Consider the following 20,555-nt stretch of genomic DNA (forward strand, 5'->3'; position numbering starts at 1 on the left):
ATGTCAAGGATTAGCAGTCTGTTAAGAACAGACATATTGACTTGATACTTGTATACCAATCACTGAATTACAAGTACAGAAAACACAGTCAGAATTCCCGAATTGACTCGAGTCACTCAACCTCAGTGAATCGCGTAGTGGGTGAGGTGTATTCATAATTAATTAGGGCCATTAGGCGACCTTGATCTGAACTATAATCGTAAACCAGGAAGAGCTTTGGAAGCACAACTTCCATGTAAACTGTGATGCTTGAGGTATTCAGAATGTGTGATCTCTTCATATAATGCAGGACTGTCATCAGAGAGCACGCCATTTAGAGGTCCGAAAGTCAGCTCTTGATTCATCGCGGTTGGATAAAAGAAGCATGCTGCAGACAATCGAGGTCCTTGTTTCGTGGCCACCACTCTGTGTTCAGCACTTCTAAACTTGTCATTGCTTATAAGCTACAAGAAACAAAACCGGTTATTCAGCATTGCCGGTTGAAAATATACAAAAATGAGAAACAGTCGAGAATTGCATTGACAGACTGTTACTGAATCATTTACCTGAAACATATCACCAATAATAGCTATAAGTGCTCCGTCAATAGGCTGAACATTTATCCATTGATTTTGATGCGAAACTTGAAGACCGCCAACATCGTCTTGCAGTAAAATGGTAAAGAAATAAGGATCTGAATGGTTTGCTGTTCCCAAGGTTAATTCTGGCTCAGGGCAGCTTGGATAGTAATGCCCTACTAGTTTCCTAGCTTCCATGCATTGCATTTGTTCAAGGTGATCACTGTCAAGCCCTAGTGCCTCAGATAGCAGTTTGCTTAGTTCCGTCTTCAGCGTAATAATGTTTGATACATAATCCGACATAGGTTTTCTGCAGAAGTTGTGACAGAATATGATCAAAATTTATAATAAGAAAACAGTATACACACATTTGGAATACAGGACTGAACTTAAGACAGTCTGATATGCACAAGTCAAAGAAACTTAAGATACAGCGACTGAGATCAGGACGCAAAAATACGTAATGCTATGATTTACAGTCTGAAATATACCTGCAGATGAGAGGCAAGGCTTGAATCTCGGTTTCAAAATCGTCAAACTGCCAAGCAAGAGTATCCTTCCAGAATGCAGTTTTATAAACTGGTTGTACAGTCATATAATACCAGACCTTCCTCTTAGAATCATGAGAATAAAACTCCTGCTTCAATTCTGTCGGCTGCTCGTGAAACTCAGACACACTCTTAAGCATGTTCTTCATAACATCACAGGAAACTCCATGACCAACAACTTGAAAAATCCCCCATGTTTCTGATGCATGTCGAACTTGTTCTACTATCTTTTGTCGCCTTTCGCCTTGATAATCTTCAAGACTGATTACTGGAACCTGAAGATTATGAATGTTAGTAGTATTATCAGTAGAATTGTTGTCGACTTCCGGTTTGACTTTGAAGATCCTAGGGACATTAGTAATCCCAGCATCTACAAGTCCTTTCACACCGGCTTTTGTCGATATCAGTTCATTCAGCTCTTTTTCCCTGTCACAATTCATTTCATTAGAAATCTCCATCTTTTGTATGTGAAGTTTGTAAAACCGGTTAGCATCAAAACTGCCCTAGTGACTTTTTACATAAAAACACAGTCGATGATGTTGACTTTGTTTAATAAATTCAGATAATTAATAATGCTGCAGAAAAATGGCAATGATGAAATGTAAGCATATTCTAGGTGGACTCTAACAATTAATAATGCTGCAGAAAATCTCTCAGAGATGCTTAAATTAATAAAGTAAATCACAGAAAACAATAATTAAATTGCAGGAAAAGAAAAGAAAACACAGAATATTTTTCATTGATATGCAGCATACTCAGCAGTCACTGTATTTGTCTGTAATGACAAAATTAATTATCAGAAAACGAAAGGATTTATTAATTTAGTATATCTTGATCATAGTAGTTAAGAATAATGTCATTTTATATTTAGTATCATCAAAATAATAATATGATCATACAAGTGGATTTGTCTACTAGTTGATATATCAGTCTTAAGCCTAAGACGAGTCAAACAGTACGATGAATAAGACAAAAACATAATGCGTGGGAAAAAACAAAAGATTTGTCTTATACGCGCAGATGGGATGATATTTGACCCGTCAATGTTAAGACGGGTGTCTCGTTCTTATAGGAGACTGACTGAAGTTGTCAGTTTAACCTTAGTTCATGCTGCTGAGTAGGTAGCTTGGTCAGTTAGCTATGGTCCAAAACAATCAGAGAAAAGGTTAGTATAAGCATGGTTGACTTGGATTCATGAGGTAAGACCGTAAGAACGACTTACACAGACTCGGTTAGAAATATTCGACTCAGGTCAACGGTGTCGTATAATTTGTGTGTGTGAGTTTTTCACACAGGGTACAACGGCGACCACCAACTTTGCTGGCAAATATAAATTCTACTGTGAAATCGACTTACATGTGAACTGAAATTCATATGCTTAGAAATACGGAGTATATAAGATTATAAGTACCAAGATCGGTAGGATTAGATGTTCTTATACAAAACTCGCAGAATCTCAATATAACAGAAACCAGGACAGGAAATTGAGAAATCTAGTACTCCCTTCGTTCCGGTCAATTGTTGTCCTTTGGTTTTGGCACAAAGACCAAGGAAAGAGGAGAGGTCCAATAACTAAATGACAAGTGGAACAAATTGAATGAGAATGATCAAATTACTCATCAAGTTCGTTCTTAAACTAGAAAGGACAACAAATGACTGAGACACCCCAAAATGGAAAAGGACAACAAATGACCGGGACAGAGGGAGTACATGATAATTGGAAGTTGGAACTGTTAAATCTACCAGTTCATTACATGACAGTCGCAAGTCGACACACAAATATTCGTGCTATGTAGCTCTGCTGGTCACAGAGACACTGAAATGAAGATGCACTCAACTCGCAGCATCGGACAAACTCTTAGGCCAGGACGCTCGCAGCTTGCAACCTCTGATAAGCTCCTAGGCCAGGTAATCGGGTAGTAAACCAATTACACTTATACGTATAAAACTATTTACAGTATAATTTTTCGCATATATCAGGTAGCTCAACTGGTAAAAGTAAAATTTAGAATCCATTTATATGAACAATTTCCTGAAGGACTTGACTCACAGTTCAATGCCTGATACTATCACGAACAAAATCGCTTGTATACCAAAATGAGTTCACTGCTGATACTACTACGAACGAAATCACTTGTATACCAAAATATAACCACGGCTGATCTCACTTCTAGACTAGTGAAGAACCGAGCTCAATCGCACAAATATCAAATGTTACGCATCAAACCACCAAATAACTTCGCATTTTTATCCACATTTACAAAAATTCTTCTTATCGTTTATCCAAATTTATTAGGTATTAATTTGTTTTTGATTTTTCTAATATTCATTCGTATCATGTCATTCAGTTCAGTTTCTATAGATCCGGTTCAATATTTTTAACCTTGTACAAGTCCACAGTCTCAGTCCGGAGTTTCTACTGTTCAGTCCACAGTATCAGACAATTCCCCAGTTTCAGTCCGAAAGCGAGAAAATTTTGGAAAAAAAAAAGACGATCAAAAGTCGTAACAAAGCAGAATTATACAATAAAACATGTTTGTCATTCAGAAATTTTCCAGCTCTTAAAAATAGAGCAACAAAACAACCAGAATGACGAATTAATGTAGCACAAATTTTGAGCTCAACTGTTATTAAAATTAACATTTAATCAAGCCTTCGATATGTGCTTTGATATTTAAACTAGCTCCGACGTAATTATTTGTTTATTTTTTTATTCTTTATTTACGAGCGATATTTTTAATCAAAGTCAAATAAATGATTGAGACGGAATAAGTTCGAAATTAAAAAAATGATCAGACAGTACGAATACATATACACCATCATTCTGGTGATTCAAACCAATAGGGAATTATCTGTTCATCATTTCATATATTATACGATTATACGAGTAGTCTAAAAAAAAGACGGACGAGTTAAATAAAACCGTTTTACAGGAGACTTAATAATCGAGAAAAAAAAAAAACAGAGAGATATGATCAGATAGAGCTAATACGTGATTACGCCATCATATCGGCGAATCAAACCAATAGGGAAACAAGTTCAATCATCATTTCAATTACTCTCTGTTGATTTCAAATTAAAATAAACTGAAAAATAATTACGAAAACAATTAAATGAATGAATTGCGTGAAAATTTAAGAGAAAATTGAAGAAAAATTAGGGAAAATAAAGGAGTTTCTACGATTTAATGAAACACAAGATTTGTGGTTTGGGAATTTATAACAGACGGCGATGAATAAAATTTAGGGTTTGTTCTATGTTATGATTTGGGCAAATATCCAATAGTCCAATATCAATGACAGCCCATTTGCAAGCCGTAGGCATAAGTCAAGAGGTGGCAATTGGATCGGTTGGGTCGGGTTTTAGTGGGTCAAGTCTTGTTGGATCTTGGATAACACAGGATCAGCTTGTAGAATCTATCCCTTGGGGTGATTCTACTATAAGATCGTCTTATGGTAAGATGGTACGGAAAATATTCAAAATAACTTGATATATGGAAAAGCTGATATTTAGTCTTTTTGGATAGTGCAAGTGGGTGAGAAATGGATACCCCCACTTGCTCCCCCCCACCACTTGCACTAACCACTTTAAGTTGTGAGAGGGACAATATCCGTTTATACCTATAGACGGATAGACTGTTTTGTTTATCACTTTAAAGACTTTAAACTTATGATGGTAACTGACGTATCTAAATGACTTAAACAGAGCCTTAAACTAGTCTATTAGGAATTAGGAGTTAGGAATTAGGATGAGCGAGAGTGATAATGACCCAATTTGATTGCATGATCGAAGATAAATTGCTAAAATAACTTAATCAAGTCGAATTCACACTTAAAGGACACTCTAATCTTAAACAAATGTTAGCCAAAGTCTCAAACATGAGCTTGTAAATGGTAATAACCAAATTAAATTAAATTAATGTAATGTTTTTTCTGGCTTAGTTTTAGTTTCAATTATATTCAATTCAATTAGTTTAGTTTAACTTCATCCAATTCAGATTAGCCCATTTATTCAAAAATTATCTATCAAACCCTGTTATTTTGACTTAACTTCAGCTCATTTAATTTCAGTTTAGCTTTTACTCAGTTCATTCCAGCTTGATTCAATTTAGTTTAGTTTAGTTTCTCATATCGTCACAAAGTAACTCTTAAGTCATGTTCTTTTGGACTTAATTTCAGCTCATTTTAGTTCATTTCAGTTCAATTAATCTAGATCTCTTCGCAAACTAATCTTACTTAATTTAGTTCAATTCAACTTCATTAAGTTAAGTCCAGTTCCATTAAATGCGGTTCAATTCAATTCGTCTTTTTTCAGCCGAAAGAACAGGGCCTTACTTCAGTTCAGTTCAATTCAGCTCAGCTCAGCTGCAACCTACAGACAGTTCAGTTCAGTTCATCTCTATTAAGTTCAATTCAGCTATTTTAGGAATAAAGTCTTACTCCACTCCCATTCAGTTCAACTCAACTCTATTCATTTTAATTTAGTTTCATTTAGTTCAATTCAACTCTTATCAACCGAAAAAAAAGTAAGAGGTATTCATTATCGATTATTACAGGTCTAGGATGTGTATGAAATATGAGCAATGTGAGGTTTTAAATGAAATATGAGCGATGTTTTGTAGGATATATGAGTGATGTGGTTTCAAGTAGCTAGAATATTGGCGAGGATGTATATGAAATATGAGCAACATCAAATTTTGTAATAGTTTATACTCCCTCCGTTCCAGTGATATGTTTACACTTCCTTTATTATGTGAGAGAGAAATAAAAGAAGTGTAAGCATATTACTGGAACGGAGGGAGTAGTAAACAATCCCTTTCTAGTTAATAAAACGTTGTGAGTTGCGACAGTTGACATTTTACTAGTACACGGTCGAAATGAGACTGGTTCAATTTTAATTGAACTAAATTAAACAAGTAGACATTGTCTTGACATTAAGAGCATGTGCATCGGTTGTTTTTTGGTGCCCCAAATGTTGCCTCTTTCCTCTAATGGGGAGGCCCATGAATGTGAGTAGTGTCCCAAGTCCCAGTAAATGGGGATGTCCAATATATTGGGTGGGTTCCCAAAATTAATAATACTACCCAAGTATGAAAATCGTAGTAGGAAAATTATGGTGGGCCATTAAAATGTAGGGAAATGACTTTGTTTGGAGAGCCGCATTGATGCAGGGAGTAATCTATAAAATATTATTAAAAGACTAGCCTAACAATGTCATGTAGACAATGCCACAAGGGATGAAAAAAAGCCACGTAGATAATAACAATGTGACTTGACAAACTAATATGACATGGATTATCAATGTATTATTATATTGCAATAATTTAATTCACTTTTTCCTTTAAAAATCCATCCATATTCCATTAGTTTTAAACTTAATTAACTAAAAAAAGTACAATAAAAAAATACGCATTAACTATAAGTTAATAATTTCAAGATATTTCATATGGAGTAGTATTATATGTATTAGAAATAAAAAAAAAACTGAATACATAGAAAATTAAGAACGAAGAAGAATAGATGAAGTTGAAAAAAAAAAATGTATTATCACTAATTCACTACTTTTTTTTTAAAGGCACTAATTCACTATTGTTGTTACTATAAATTTGTTGTATATAGAAGATGTTTTATGGAACTAATTAATCGACAAATGAGTATTAAAGATCATATAAATATTTTCTTAGGAAAATATAAAATATATATGGAAAAGAAAATATTTATTTAATTTAAGTAATTTACAAACAAATTCTGTAAAAACTTAAGTGAAATTAAACACTAATAATAGAATTTTAAAAGGGTAATAATACCATGTATTTAGTTCATGAAATTATTTCACGTAAAGGATAAGTTTTTTTTTAAAAAAAAAAAAAATGCATTGTTTAGCAATATATTTAGTAAGTAAAACTAAAATAATTATATTTATAATCTTGTGTTCATGGTGAATTTAAATGAGACCTTCTCCATTCCACTATGAGTTGATATGTATAAATTATGATATAATGAATTATCATAATTAAGTTTATTAGTGAAATTATGATACAATGAATTTGCATAATTAAGTGTATTAGTGGTGACTTTTCAGCTGCTCACCGATTTTGTATAAATACCTCCCCAAAAAGAAATAAGAGAACCAAACAAATACAAAATCAATATTGTAACTCTCTAAAGCCTATCACATTTTACTCCCTCCTATCCACTCTTTTTTTCCCTATTTCCTAAAACGGATTATTCAGGTTTTCTTCCCCTTTCCTTTTTGAGAAAGTTTTTATTAATATTATACTCTTACCTCTTTCCACTCACCAAACCCCACTATATACTTTATTAATATTTAATTCTAATTATTTCTACCTCTCTCCAATAACCAAACCCCACCCATCACCTTTATTAATATTTAATCATAATTATTCATACCTCTCTCCAATTACCAAACCCCACTCATATATTTATCAATATTATACTCCTCACCCTTAATCCCCGTGCCCACTTGAAATGGGAAAAAAACGATGGATAGGAGGGAGTATATCACTCATCCTTAATTCTCCATGGGTCATGTGAAATGTACATTGAAGACAAACATTACATCCGCCTCCGTTTCATTATGATTTGAAAATCAATGGTTCAATTTCATATAAATTTTGAATCTCAAAGACGCTACATTTCTACTGAAGTTTAAACTTTTTAGTTTGTTTGCATCTTGATTTCTCCTGATTGTTCATAGTGTTCCGGGTGTAATTCCAGAGCAGTTATTTGTTACCACTCGTAGCTTGTAGAATGATGTCTTTGCTTGAATCCTCCTTTCGGTCTCCTAAAACGATGAACAAATTGAGGGCTCGGCTTTGGACCGAGCGAACTCACTCCGACGCTCAAGTCAGTTAACTTAGAGAGATAAGTTGTGATTACTTGGCGAAGTATATATTGTAGAGAGATAAGGAAGATATTACCAGATGAATAGTGATTCTTAGGTTAAATTGTGGATCATTTCCTCAATGAGGGTTGAGGAGTATTTATAGACTTTCACCTTTTGTCACGTAGTGGCCAAGTGGCTAGCAGGTGGAAAGACTGATCTATCCTCGGCCGAGGGACCCATGGCAGGCCGACCGAGGGTCTTGGATATGAGTACGCGGATATGTGCCCCGGCTGACTAGTTGGACCGGCCGAGACCCAAGAGACAGGCCGATGGACTGCGTCGGCTAGGCTGTCTAAGTCGTTGACTTGCTGTGGCTATCTTTGACCTTGCTCAATATGTTGACTCGGTCAGCGGGTGCAGAATATGCCCCATCAATTTGCCCCCAGCGTAGTCTATGCCGTGGTATGGGCTCCGATGTATGTTGAGCGTATATTCTGCGCAAGTAAAAATTTTCTTTCCCGGCCTCTTCTACCTCGGCTTGGTTCTGCTTAGGCCGTAACATATCCCCCCTCCACATGGATGTGTAAAGGGCATCCGATGTGGAAAAGAAAGTGACGCTGGCCGAGACCAGGGTTGAGAGTGCCGGTTGTTTTTTATTGCCCCCGGCCGGTGCTACCTAGTTTGGTTGATCATGTGGCCGGCGGAGAACAGATACTTAGGAATTTGCTGAGGAAGATGAATAGGCAAGGAGATATGAAGGGGCGTGTTGGAGACGCTTGGTCACTGTTGCGTTGATTGACGTTTAACTGTTGCAACGATTGACATTCCGTGGTTGCATGTCTGACACGTGTCTGTTCGCTGATTGGCTGACGCTTCATGGGCTGTGCCCTGATTGGTCCTTCTTCATGGGCTTTCCCCTATAAATAGGGCAGTTAGTCCCTGAAATTGGCCACCAATTTCATTTTCTCCAAAATTTTCTTCTCTAAACTTTCAAGGGCTTTTTTCTCTTCTAATCTTCAGAGTCGTTACTTCGGCTAGTGCTTTTCTTCAAGGTAAACAAACAAACTTTTCTCAATCTCTTATTTTGTTAAGTAATTGTTGCTACCATGTCTTCTGATGATGCCGGTCCCAGTAACCGTGCGCCGGGGAGTTCCCCGTCGCGTCTTGATGAGGAGGGGATACTAGTTGCCATCCCGATAAGGTCTGGGGGCCCTAGGTCTCCTGGACGGGTTCCGCCGCTCTTGTCGGTGTGACAGTGTGAGCCGACGTACTACCAATTAGGTCTAGGAGTAGCTTCAGCTTAGCTGCATCAACCACATGTCCCATGATGGTGACCTGGTCGGCGGGCAGCGGTGTATCTTGTTCCTTTGGCATCCCGTTCGTCGTATCGGTGATATACGGGGGGGACTCGCCCGATTTTGAGTGTTGTGGAATGTGTCATCCTGGTAGAACTCATTTTCCACCAGCACCTTCTCTGGTTGTTTGGACATCTTCTTAGCTTTTTGGGTGGGTTTTGTGTGTTTCTTTTTTTTTTGTTTGGGAATGAATGTGACTAGCTTCTAGTATCTTTCCCCACAGACGGCGCCAATTGTTCCGGGTGTAATTCCAGAGCAGTTATTTGTTACCACTCGTAGCTTGTAGAATGATGTCTTTGCTTGAATCCTCCTTTCGGTCTCCTGAAACGATGGACAAACTGAGGGTTCGGCTTTGGACCGAGCGAACTCACTCCGACGCTCAAGTCAGTTAACTTAGAGATATAAGTTGTGATTACTTGGCGAAGTATATATTGTAGAGAGATAAGGAAGATATTACCAGATGAATAGTGATTCTTAGGTTAAATTGTGGATCCTTTCCTCAATGAGGGTTGAGGAGTATTTATAGACTTTCACCTTTTGTCACGTAGTGGCCAAGTGGCTAGCAGGTGGAAAGACTGATCTACCCTCGGCCGAGGGACCCATGGCAGGCCGACCGAGGGTCTTGGATATGAGTACGCGGATATGTGCCCCGGCTGACTAGTTGGACCGGCCGAGACCCAAGAGACAGGCCGATGGACTGCGTCGGCTAGGCTGTCTAAGTCGTTGACTTGCTGTGGCTATCTTTGACCTTGCTCAATATGTTGACTCGGTCAGCGGGTGCAGAATATGCCCCATCACATAGTTTTCATAGTATAAAGCTACAAATTTTAAAAATTAATATTTAAGTTCTGCGTAAAATAAAAAAAGTTCAACTTCATAGTTATGAAGTCAAATAATCAACTATGGTTCCTTCCTTGCTAATCTCTAAATCACGTGATTAGTATGTGTAATCTGCTTATAAGGTGATTAATTAACTTGTATTTTTTTGTTAACATGCAGGTAGTACGTATAGATTATGTAATTGAACAGTCTAATATGGAAGATGTTGTGCATTCATTAAGTAGTTTGATTTGCATTGCTAAGACAAATTCGTCCTATTTCAAGATTCCGACAGATTTGCAGTATGTAATTAGTCACAACAATGTTTGGTTTGAAACGTGATGTAGAATATTCGGTTGTTACCCTACAAAGTAATTAAATACAATGAAAAATGATTCTGCATATGACTTGAGGCAACAAGTTACGTCATCATGTTTAGAATGTTATGCAGATTATAACTGTAATATATACAACTCAAATTCACAAGATAGTCCACCAAAATGAATTTAAGTTTGCAAACTTTGTCATTAACATAAGAATTTTCACGTAAATAAAACTATGTGTTCCTTCTTTGTTTATAATGTCATGACATTAAATACACGTCGACTTACTAACAAAAAGGTACATTTCGACTTCGCAACCCACTTTGAACAAACATATGCATGAATAAGTTTTTAAGCAGGATTATACTCGATCTGTATTAACTACCCACTTCTCAAACTAAATTTTTCCCTATTTTAAATCTTACCACAACATGGATTATTTCACAACATGTGTCAACCATTTTACATTTTATCTTAAAATCTTTTATTTATAGTTGAAAAAAAAATTGGTCTCCATTTTCCTTCCCCTTCATTAAATTTTCGTATCAGAACAAAGTTTTAAGGAAGCGTCTTGATAAAACCCGTGCAATTCCGTGCATTGCACGGGTCACAAAACTAGTTGTAAAATGGAAAGTTTAAGTAAAATAGTTAGTGGAAAGTGATGTGAAAAAGAAAGAGAAGATTTGGGACACCCTATGGGTGCATATGCTCTAAACCCCATAATAAATGGTCATATTCACTTTTTACCGAATTTTTCTACATGCCCATTACTTCATAGTACGATGAAAGTGCATAGCCTTACTCCTACCCAAATTCTCACTTTAGATGGAAACTATTTGTCTAAAGTTGTAGATGGATCAAATATCACACCACTTTTATAATAAGACAAATAACAAATAAGATGTCACCATTTTGTCATATTATGTAAGTGGCGACATATTTGACCCGTCTACACTCTAGACGGATATACCCGTCCAAAGTGAGACTAATTGTTACTCCAAATCCAATTTTTATATGAATCTCAATAATTCCACTACAAATTATGTTAACAATTATAAATATATATTTAAAACTTTCGCAAAACATTCCATCACTATTAAAAATGCGAGATTTAAAAAGAAAGTTTAAAATTTGGTTAAGCTATGATTTCTTTCACCAAAGTTTACCTCCATCTAGCGATGGTTATATTCAATCATCGACGATCTCAAGTGTCTTCACTAACATTCGACAATGCCTAAAATGAACTATAAAATACAAATGTTTGTCAGATTATTCTCATTTCTTCGATTTCCCTCTTATCTACTCATTTCTTGCCCATTTAATTCCAAATCACTACAAATCAAAGATATAAAAAGTTTTTGAAAAATCAAATCAAATGAAATAGATGGTTAATGTTTGGGAGATGAAGTCTTTGAATTGATTTCATAATTATAAAATATGAAAAGTTTAGCATTAAATTATGATTATAAAGTTGAGTAATGCTTGGGAGATGAAGGTTTATATAAGATTAGTGATTAGTCTATTGACTACTAACTTTGCCTTTCATTTTCTATTTTTAGGAAAAAAGTTTGATTTAGCATGTAAATGTAGTGTGTCACATGCCATCTCTTCACAAAGTAATACCTAAACCCGTTCTCTCAAACTTAATTCAAGCTCATTTCAATTCAATTCTGTTATGTTTTATTTAGTTGAGTTGAGTTCTGTTATGTTTTATTTAGAAATTAACTCTTAATTTAGTGCAGCTATTTTCAGCCGAAAAAAACAGGGTCTTATTTCAGTTCAGTCTAATTCAGCTCAGTTCCAGACAGTTCAGTTCATCTCTTTATTAAGTTCATGCCCAGTTCAATTCCGCTATTTTCAGCCCAAAAGAATAATGCCTCACTTCACCCCTATTCAGTTCAGTTCAACTTTATTCAGTTTAATCCAAGTTCATTTAGGGGCGTTTGGTTGACTCTCTTGGAATGGATTGGAATGAATTTGCTCCATTCCAATGTTTGGTTGGAGTGTTTTGGAATGGAGTTAGATACCCAATTGATTCTAACTCCATTCCAACCCCCTAGAATCTCATACCCAACTTCTATCCTTGTTATCAAACTCCATTCCACCCTTGTACAATTTTAAGATGAACCAAACAAGTTTATGAAGGAATGTATTTAGAATTTCATACCATTATGGATTCATATTCCAATTCATTTCATTCCATGCTAATGAACCAAACGCCCCTTAGTTCTGTTCACTCTTATCAATAAAAAAGAACAAATCCTAACTATTCATTCATTCATTATTATATCATCGAGTATTATATAGCCGACCCGACTGACTCGTCTACTATTCAAAAGTATTGACATAGACCCATTAACCATGTTTGAATTTTACATTGGGCCTGGTCCAAAACTCAAATTAATCAAACTAATAACCACGGCTTCCAAATATCCCGTAGCCCAAGCACCACCGCGCGCTTACACCGCAGTCCACATGTCATCTTCTATTCGCGTAGCTTCTTCATTAATCTTTAATCTTCAAGTAATTGACAATTTTACCCTTAACAATGGCGTCTAATCGAAATACCTCATTTATCAACGAACCGTCTTCGTCACCATCTCCGTAATCGCGTTTCTTCGTTTTCTTCACCTCGAACTTCGTTGCGCAACAATGGCACATCATTCTGTTATGCGTTTTTTGCGTCATATTGGTATAACTTTCACCTCTTTTAATTAATTAATTTCGTAGCTATTTTGTTTCGTTTTTCTATTGTTTAATAATCTTATGTGTATGTGTAGATAGCGCTTTTGATGTTAGTATGAATATTTGAATTTGAGCTAGGATTCAAGCAATTTATGCTGAAATTATAATTAATGTTTGATTTAGAAATAGGATTGATTAGTTGTTGTTAAATTTATTGTGTTAGTGCGCGCTGTTTAGTTTGAATGTATTGCTGTTGAAAATTTGAATGCCTAGAGTTGTAATGTGTCGGTACTTGATAGAATTAGCGTAATTATTGGCAAGGATGTGTATGAAATATGAGTGATATTAGGTTTTCTATGAAATACGAGCGATGAGGTTTCAAGTATCAGGAGGTGTTGGCCAGGATGTGTATGAAATATGAGCAATGTGAGGTTTTAAATGAAATATGAGCCATGTTTTGTAGGATATATGAGTGATGAGGTTTCAAGTAGCTAGATTATTGGCGAGGATGTATATGAAATATGAGCAACATCAGGTTTTGTACGAAATATGAGCGATATGAGGTTTTATGTGAAGTATGAGCGTTGAGGTATCAAGTAGCAAGATTATTAGCAAGGATTTGCATGAAATATGACTATATATGAGTGACATGAGGTTTTCTTCTGTATGAAGTATGATTGATATGCGGTTGTGTATGAATATGAGCGATGAGGTATCAAGTAGCAAGATTATGGGCAATGAGCTATATGAGGTTTTGTATAAAATATGAGCGATAGGAGGTCTTGTAGGATATGAGTGACAAGTTTCAACTTTCAATTAGCTAGATTATTGGCAAGAATGAGTAAGAAATATGAGCGATGTGAGGTTTTGAATGAAATATGAGGGCTTTGAGGTTTTGTAGGATATGAGTGACAAGGTTTCAAGTAGGTAGGTTATTAGCAAGGATGACTGAATGAGTATGAAATATGAGTGAGATGAGGTTTTGTAGGATACTGTATAAGCTACGAGGTTTCAAGTAGCAAGATTATTGGCAAGGATGTGCATGAAATATAGCGATACGAGGTTTTGTATGAAATATGACTATTTCGTTAAAAAAAAAAAAAGAAACTTGTATTGCTCATATTATATGTGCAATACATTTTTTTTAACGAAATATGAGCGACAAAGTTTCGAGCACTAAGATAATTGGTAAGGATGTGTATAAAATATGAGCCATACGAAGTTTTGTATGAAATATGAATGATATGATGTTTGTACGAAATATGAGCGATATGAGGCAGTGGAAATATGTGTGTTATATGTGTGTTGAGGTGTCAAGTAGCAAGATTATTAGCAATGATGTGTATTAAATATGAGTGGTATGGATTTTGTATGAAATTTGAGCGATATCGGATTTTGTATGAAATCTGAGCGATGAGGTATCAAATAGCAAGATTATATAATATGAGCAGTACGAGGTTTTGTGGTATAATGAGATGAGATATCAAGTAACTAGATCATTGGCAAGGATGTGTTTGAAATATGAGCGACATAAGGTGGTGTGCTATGAATCATGATAGGTTAACTGCATGAAGTTAGTTGCAGTGACTTATGGTACCTAAACATAGGCCAAGTCTGATAAGTTTTTAAGTGGAATTAATTAGTGTGTGATTTGATAGCTCAGAGTAATAATGTTTCAGTACTTGATAGGCAAGGATTGGTATGAAATATGAGCAATGAGGTGTCAAGTACCGAGTAGCAAGATTGTTGGCAAGGGTGTGTATGAAATATAAGCAAATATAAGCTACATGAGGTTTTGTGGTATGACAAATTGACGACTTTATCTCCATAAAATGGTAGTCCTATTGGGTGCAGTGAGGTCTGCGGCGATGGTGAACGACTAAATAACCCAGGTTTGATAAGTTTTCCGTGGAATTAAATAGTCTGTTATTTGATAAACATGAATTAAATTAGATTGAATTTATAAGGCCATGGTCTCATGGATTGAAATACAATTGTTGTGTTCAACCTATAGTTATCAATTATATGGAATACGATGTTTGGGAAGGTCTTAAGTTCTCAACACAAGCAAGGTTTAGCAATTACTCAAACTGAGATTTGTAAAAGCCTATTTGTAGCATACTTTAAACTAGCGTTTGTTTGGACCCCCCATGACAAAAATACCTCCACATTTAATACGTATTAGAATGAGAGTAGTAGTATTATATCTAGCGTTGCGGTAAAAAAGGAACAAAAGTACAATTGTTTAACTTTACTTTTTAAATCTTGTATAGTTGTATGAATATGAAACTATGAAAGTGCGAGACATTTCTAAAAACCAGTTATTTTCATTATTCTTTGTAGTTTTCAGTTCATTGATCTCTCTCTTTTACTCTACAATTTCGAACTCTGCAATGTCAATTTAAACTTTGTTTTCTTAAAATTTAAACAGATAAACACATGCTAAAGAAACAGGAATTATATGGACGACTTGCAAATGGTGTCTTTAACAGGTTTCAATCAGAGCTATCAAATTCTGATGCCAAAGATCTGCACAAGGCCCTAAAGAGACCAGATTTAGCCACAAATGTAAAATTGGGCCATAGCATCAACAAGTACAGTTCTGATGATGATGATGATGTGAATGATAATAAAAATAAGTCGGAACTCGCTTGGCTTACGAAAGCAGTTGAGCCCGCTCTACAATTTTGTAGGTGGGCTCTGCCTACAGGTCTGACAATTTTTTTACTGCAGAGCCTTTCATATGTTGATGTGCATAGTTATCGATGTGATGCTATCTTTTCACTGCCTAAATGTTTTGCTGTAAAGATACAATAGCTATTTTCTCCACCACTGGTTTTACTGAAACAGCCTTTATGTAACTAAAGGGTTGGCGGGTATTGCTTAATAGGTTTGGTATCCCTGTTGTTTTTGCATTGACTTGTACCACTAAGGTCTGAACAATTAAATGGTTTTGCATAGTATTAAATACCGGTTTAGCCTTGAGCTTGTCGTCACGGCCAGTCTCTTGGTTATGCATTTTATGCGGCTGATACTGTCTTTAAAACATTTTACAAAGTGCTTCATGCGGTGTTGCGACCCATGTTTGATGTTATGGTTATTTTTTCTTATTTGGGGATCTTTTCAACATATAGGTAATGGATCTGAAAGTAAGCCTCCACCTATTAATCGTTCAATTGCGGAAATTATCGCGAGTATCCAGAAAAGTAAAATTGGAATACAGGATTGGAGCCTGAGTGATCTCACAATTGGTCTGTACCTTATGTATCTTCGGCAGGCATCCATAAATCCACTTGAAGATGTCAGGGGCGTCCAAATTTCTTCAGAATCTGTGGTAATTGCTAACTTCTACTATAGGTGAACAAATAAAGAATGTTCATTGAAGTAAATTTGATCTTTGTACTCTGTGGGTGTTATTGTTTGTTGTGTTGATAATACTTACCTTGTCTGTGATGCTTATGACCTAGATACAAGACCTAATATATAATTTGGAATTGGCAAAAGGGTGTTATAGAGACACTGCTGCCGGCCTTGCCAAGCAAAGCATGCTTCGAGAAAGTAATATCTTAAAATTCGTCAAGAACTCCAGTGTGCTGAGACCTGGGTATTACATTGGTATTGATCCTCGAAGAAAACTTGTGATTCTTGGTATCCGTGGGACTCATACAGTATATGACCTTGTAACTGATGTTGTCTCAACAAGTGGTGGAGATGTCACCTATGAAGGCTACACGACCCACTTTGGTACCGCAGAAGCTGCTAGCTGGTTTCTGGATCATGAGCTGGAAACTATAAAGAAATGCTTGCAAAAACACGAGGTGATGAATCTTTTGCTTATAAATGACTTTGATTTCTTGATTTCTTAGTTCTGTTCAGTTATTTTGTTGCTTGTTTTGTGCGATGCTTTAATGCGTTACCACTTACCAATATGATCATGATTCAACTTACAGGGTTATAGGTTACGGTTGGTGGGGCATTCTCTTGGAGCCGCTACTGCCTCTTTATTAGCAATAATGCTTCGCAAAAAATCAGACAGTGAGCTGGGATTTGACCCGAATATGGTAACTGCTGTTGGAATTGCAACCCCTCCTTGTGTGTCTAAAGAACTCGCTGAAAGCTGCTGCGGCTATGTCACAAATGTTGTGATGCAGGTATGTAAACATAAATTTCTTGAACTCAAAGATTACAAGGAGGTTTTGCCCTGCTTCTCTCAGTAGTTGACATTTTGCGTACTATATTCCCACCTTACTGCTGTTTTTACTGTCTGCAGGATGATATAGTTCCTCGCTTAAGTGTTGCTTCTTTGTCAAGACTGAGGAATGAAATTATTCAGACGGACTGGTAAGTAACTTTCGGTATTGAATTGTCTGTCTAAGTCCTATTTTTTGTGACTGCAGATATGATTTCATTGGTTAAGCCCCTGACTAATAAATACGGAGTATCTTTTTAGTTGAATTATCTTGGCTTCATGTTTTACGTATTAAATGGAAGTCTCAGGCACGTCGATGTTTGACTCTGCAAAACTGGGCAAAGACAAATTGTGCTTCTCTCATATTTCATTTCCTCTTACCCTTGCAGCCTTGCTTCATAGTCTACCCCTTTCCCTGCTTATCCTCTTCCCTGCTTAGCTCTTGCCCAAAATAATGATCTGCATCATTATGCTCTGTGATTTTAGTGGTAGTTTTTCTTTGGTTCGTTTTATGTTACACCATTTAGATGCCAAACTATCCTGCAGATTTATTATATTTATGAAAGTTTTTATATCTGAACTCTTTCCTGTCCCTGACTCTGTACAGGAAGACTGTTTTACAGACCGAGGACTGGAAAAATGTTGTTGAATTCGTCACAAATGCAAAGCAAGTAATTTCCTCTGTACAAGATGTAGCTCGGAAAGTTGCCGACTATGCGAACTTCAGAAGCGAGACACACGGTATGGGTCAGTGGTGTTGTTTATCGTATTAGTGTTAGTACTCACTGCATCTTGCTTTGTTTTTTCCACTTTCCCTTTTGGGATGTTCTCCTTTGTTCTTTGCACTTTCTGTTCTTACTGTATTTGGTTAATTTTTAGGTCAAAACTACTAAACTTTCCTTGTGATTACCAAACAATTACAAAAAAATCCATAACTTAACCTACATTCTCATAAATTTACCACTAATACCTATTTAACCCGAACTCCAACAGTCCACCTGATTTTCGAACCTCAACATCCATATAATAGTGCTACCTAAAACGATGTGGGACAAAGGAAGTGGGAAGAATAAAGGAAGACGGAGGGAGTAGTATTTTTAGATCTTAGCACTGAAAATAGATTTCACATTACAGTATTGGTATTGAATCCAGATGTTAATGAATGATGGGTAATGGGTTCAATTTATGCGTTCCTTTCTGTCTAATTAGGGCACATGACGTGCCATACTGCTATAGATCGTTTATTCTCCATAACAATTTCGTTGGTCCGAGGTTTTAAATCTAAAGGGTGTGGAGATAGGTGAGATCTATGCAACAACAACAACAACATCAGAGCCTTAATCCCAAAATATTATGCAAATCCCACACATATTATCAGAACAATAAAAGCAATTATAACTTGTAAATTGGTGAATTAAGGAAGAAGGTTTATCAATTTCAGAGATTAGTTATGCTTCATGTTTAGGTATTACCATTACCTCTGTTTTCTAAACGAGAGGCCAATAGGGCAGAGGAATTAGTGCTGACTGCTGAGTGGAAAGCCGATAAAAGACAGTTTCAAAGGATTCAATTTATGTTAGCATGCCACTTTCGAATCTGTTTCTGAGTTGATGCTTCCAGACCTATCTGGAATTACGTACCTGTAGGCGAAGAGCTAACTAAAAAATAACCTTTTTGTCCATGAATAAACTTCTTAAAATTTTATTTTTGGGCCCCCCATGAATAAACTTCCTTTTGATTAAAAGGGTATATGGTGTTGTGTCTGAGGGGTATTTGTTTTGAAACTACATACGGAGTATTTGTTTTGCAAAAAAATTGTGTTGTGTCTGAGGGGTGTGCCTTGCGCTTCGTCATCGCAACCCCTCTCCGTGCCTTGGGCCTTCTAAAAATAAGGTTGCATTTTCTTAGCGTGGCATCAAAACTTGTAATATTGTGTGCATTGCCGAACAGATACGTTGAGGACTAAGAAGTCTGTTGTTGGAGGAGATACTTCCCCAGCCTCAAAGCAGGTTGCTGTTTCTAGGAATAAAGAAGGCAGTGGTTTGATGCATGAAGAGTTATTCGTACCAGGTGCCGTATATTACCTAAAGAGAAATCTTGAAACGCAATCCACCGTTAGTAATGAGAGTAAAGGCAAGGAGTATTTTACTCTCTGGAAGAGGCAACCCGGGCAACACTTTCAAAGGATTTTACTCTCGAGCAATGTTATATCAGATCACAAATGCGATAGCCACTATTATGCTCTTCGAGATGTTCTAAAAGACCTACCTGGGTCCAGTGATGAAGGTATTTTTTGATAACTTAATCCTATGTTGTATTATTAGTAATATGTTGATGTAAATAGTCGTCATTTGCAAAATGTGTACTTTCTTAAGCTGATAGGTAGGTAAAATCTTGGCCGCAAGATCAATTTGCGACCGAGTTCTTAAGGTTTTGAAGATTATTGCAACCATATCTAGACGTAGTATGAGCCGCGTTTGTGGCTAATGACAAAATTAAGCCGTGATGACCGGTCTCAAAATAAAGTCTCAAACCTAGATCTAATGCCATGGTCGCAAGTGAGAATTTTCAACCACTTGCCTCCAGAGCTCAAAGGAAATCTAAAAGAACCTTGAGTCTTTTGTGGGTAGTTTACATTTGACTTCATGCTACTAATGATCCTTATGTTGATCGAAAGTTTGTAAGTCGATAGAATATTCATTTGTTCTTTGTTATGCTATATTTTTAAAGATTATGAGAGGTATACGGGCTTTAAGCCCGTAACAATGTAAGTTAGAGATAGTGATAAGTTTTAATTTGTAAGGGAAAGTTAGGATTAGTTTATATATTTTTAAACTGGCCATCCCAATGAGAGTTTGATAATTGCTTATGATAAATGATAAACCGAGTGACTGTCGGAACTTGGTAATGTTAATCATTGATTATGATGTTCTTCTTTGATTTTCTTTATGGTGTTTTCGCTATCTAGTCCTGTTGATTAAGATGCATTGTGAATTGTGATAGCTTTTGAAAGGGTCCCTGTGTTTAGTGTGTTCATGAGCAGAGATTTGGCAACTTTGACCCAATTGTAGTGACCTGATCCAATGCTGAAGGAACAAGATTTAGACCCTTTGTTCAGAAACCCACAAATGACCCGAACCATAGAACAGAGAATGCCTTACTTTTAGCAAAAGACCTTAGTAGCTTGGATTTGAAATGACCTGGCTCGAAAACGTCTTTAACTTGATCTGGTC

At 36.2% G+C, this 20,555-nt stretch overlaps 2 protein-coding genes and 2 non-coding genes across 4 annotated transcripts; 1 reads left to right on the top strand and 3 right to left on the bottom strand.

The window, feature by feature from the left end:
- Positions 1 to 93: 93 nt before the first annotated feature.
- On the bottom strand, positions 94 to 1,555 carry LOC141651969 (1-aminocyclopropane-1-carboxylate oxidase homolog 1-like). Its single transcript, XM_074459654.1, has 3 exons — positions 1,049 to 1,555; positions 546 to 867; positions 94 to 443 (listed from the first exon to the last, which is right to left on the bottom strand). Exons 1-3 carry the CDS (start codon positions 1,543 to 1,545, stop codon positions 192 to 194), a joined length of 1,071 nt encoding a protein of 356 aa, XP_074315755.1. The 5' UTR covers positions 1,546 to 1,555; the 3' UTR covers positions 94 to 191.
- A 2,336-nt stretch (positions 1,556 to 3,891) lies between these two features.
- LOC141654110 (small nucleolar RNA Z102/R77) lies at positions 3,892 to 3,975 on the bottom strand. The gene has a single exon (XR_012547682.1). It is a non-coding gene; the product is annotated as a small nucleolar RNA Z102/R77 (small nucleolar RNA).
- A 99-nt stretch (positions 3,976 to 4,074) lies between these two features.
- LOC141654106 (small nucleolar RNA Z102/R77) lies at positions 4,075 to 4,162 on the bottom strand. The gene has a single exon (XR_012547679.1). It is a non-coding gene; the product is annotated as a small nucleolar RNA Z102/R77 (small nucleolar RNA).
- An 8,626-nt stretch (positions 4,163 to 12,788) lies between these two features.
- Positions 12,789 to 20,254, top strand: LOC141652501 (uncharacterized). Its single transcript, XM_074460007.1, has 8 exons — positions 12,789 to 13,140; positions 15,565 to 15,843; positions 16,268 to 16,467; positions 16,601 to 16,951; positions 17,084 to 17,284; positions 17,404 to 17,474; positions 17,930 to 18,063; positions 19,273 to 20,254. The coding sequence occupies exons 1-8, from the start codon at positions 13,101 to 13,103 to the stop codon at positions 19,617 to 19,619; spliced, it is 1,623 nt and encodes a 540-aa protein (XP_074316108.1). The 5' UTR covers positions 12,789 to 13,100; the 3' UTR covers positions 19,620 to 20,254.
- Positions 20,255 to 20,555: the final 301 nt, after the last annotated feature.

The sequence above is a fragment of the Silene latifolia genome, chromosome 4 (genome assembly GCF_048544455.1).
Source record: "Silene latifolia isolate original U9 population chromosome 4, ASM4854445v1, whole genome shotgun sequence".
Lineage (NCBI taxonomy): Eukaryota > Viridiplantae > Streptophyta > Magnoliopsida > Caryophyllales > Caryophyllaceae > Silene > Silene latifolia.

Excerpts from the sequence above, each read along its gene's own strand:
- LOC141651969 (XM_074459654.1), bottom strand. The coding sequence starts at position 1,545 with ATGAATTGTGACAGGGAAAAAGAGCTGAATGAACTGATATCGACAAAA. Across the intron at positions 868-1,048 it reads GCCTTGCCTCTCATCTGCAG|AAAACCTATGTCGGATTATG; the intron begins GTATATTTCAGA and ends CAACTTCTGCAG. Across the intron at positions 444-545 it reads TTATTGGTGATATGTTTCAG|CTTATAAGCAATGACAAGTT; the intron begins GTAAATGATTCA and ends TGTTTCTTGTAG.
- LOC141652501 (XM_074460007.1), top strand. The coding sequence starts at position 13,101 with ATGGCACATCATTCTGTTATGCGTTTTTTGCGTCATATTG. Across the intron at positions 13,141-15,564 it reads GCGTTTTTTGCGTCATATTG|ATAAACACATGCTAAAGAAA; the intron begins GTATAACTTTCA and ends AAATTTAAACAG. Across the intron at positions 17,285-17,403 it reads TCACAAATGTTGTGATGCAG|GATGATATAGTTCCTCGCTT; the intron begins GTATGTAAACAT and ends TACTGTCTGCAG.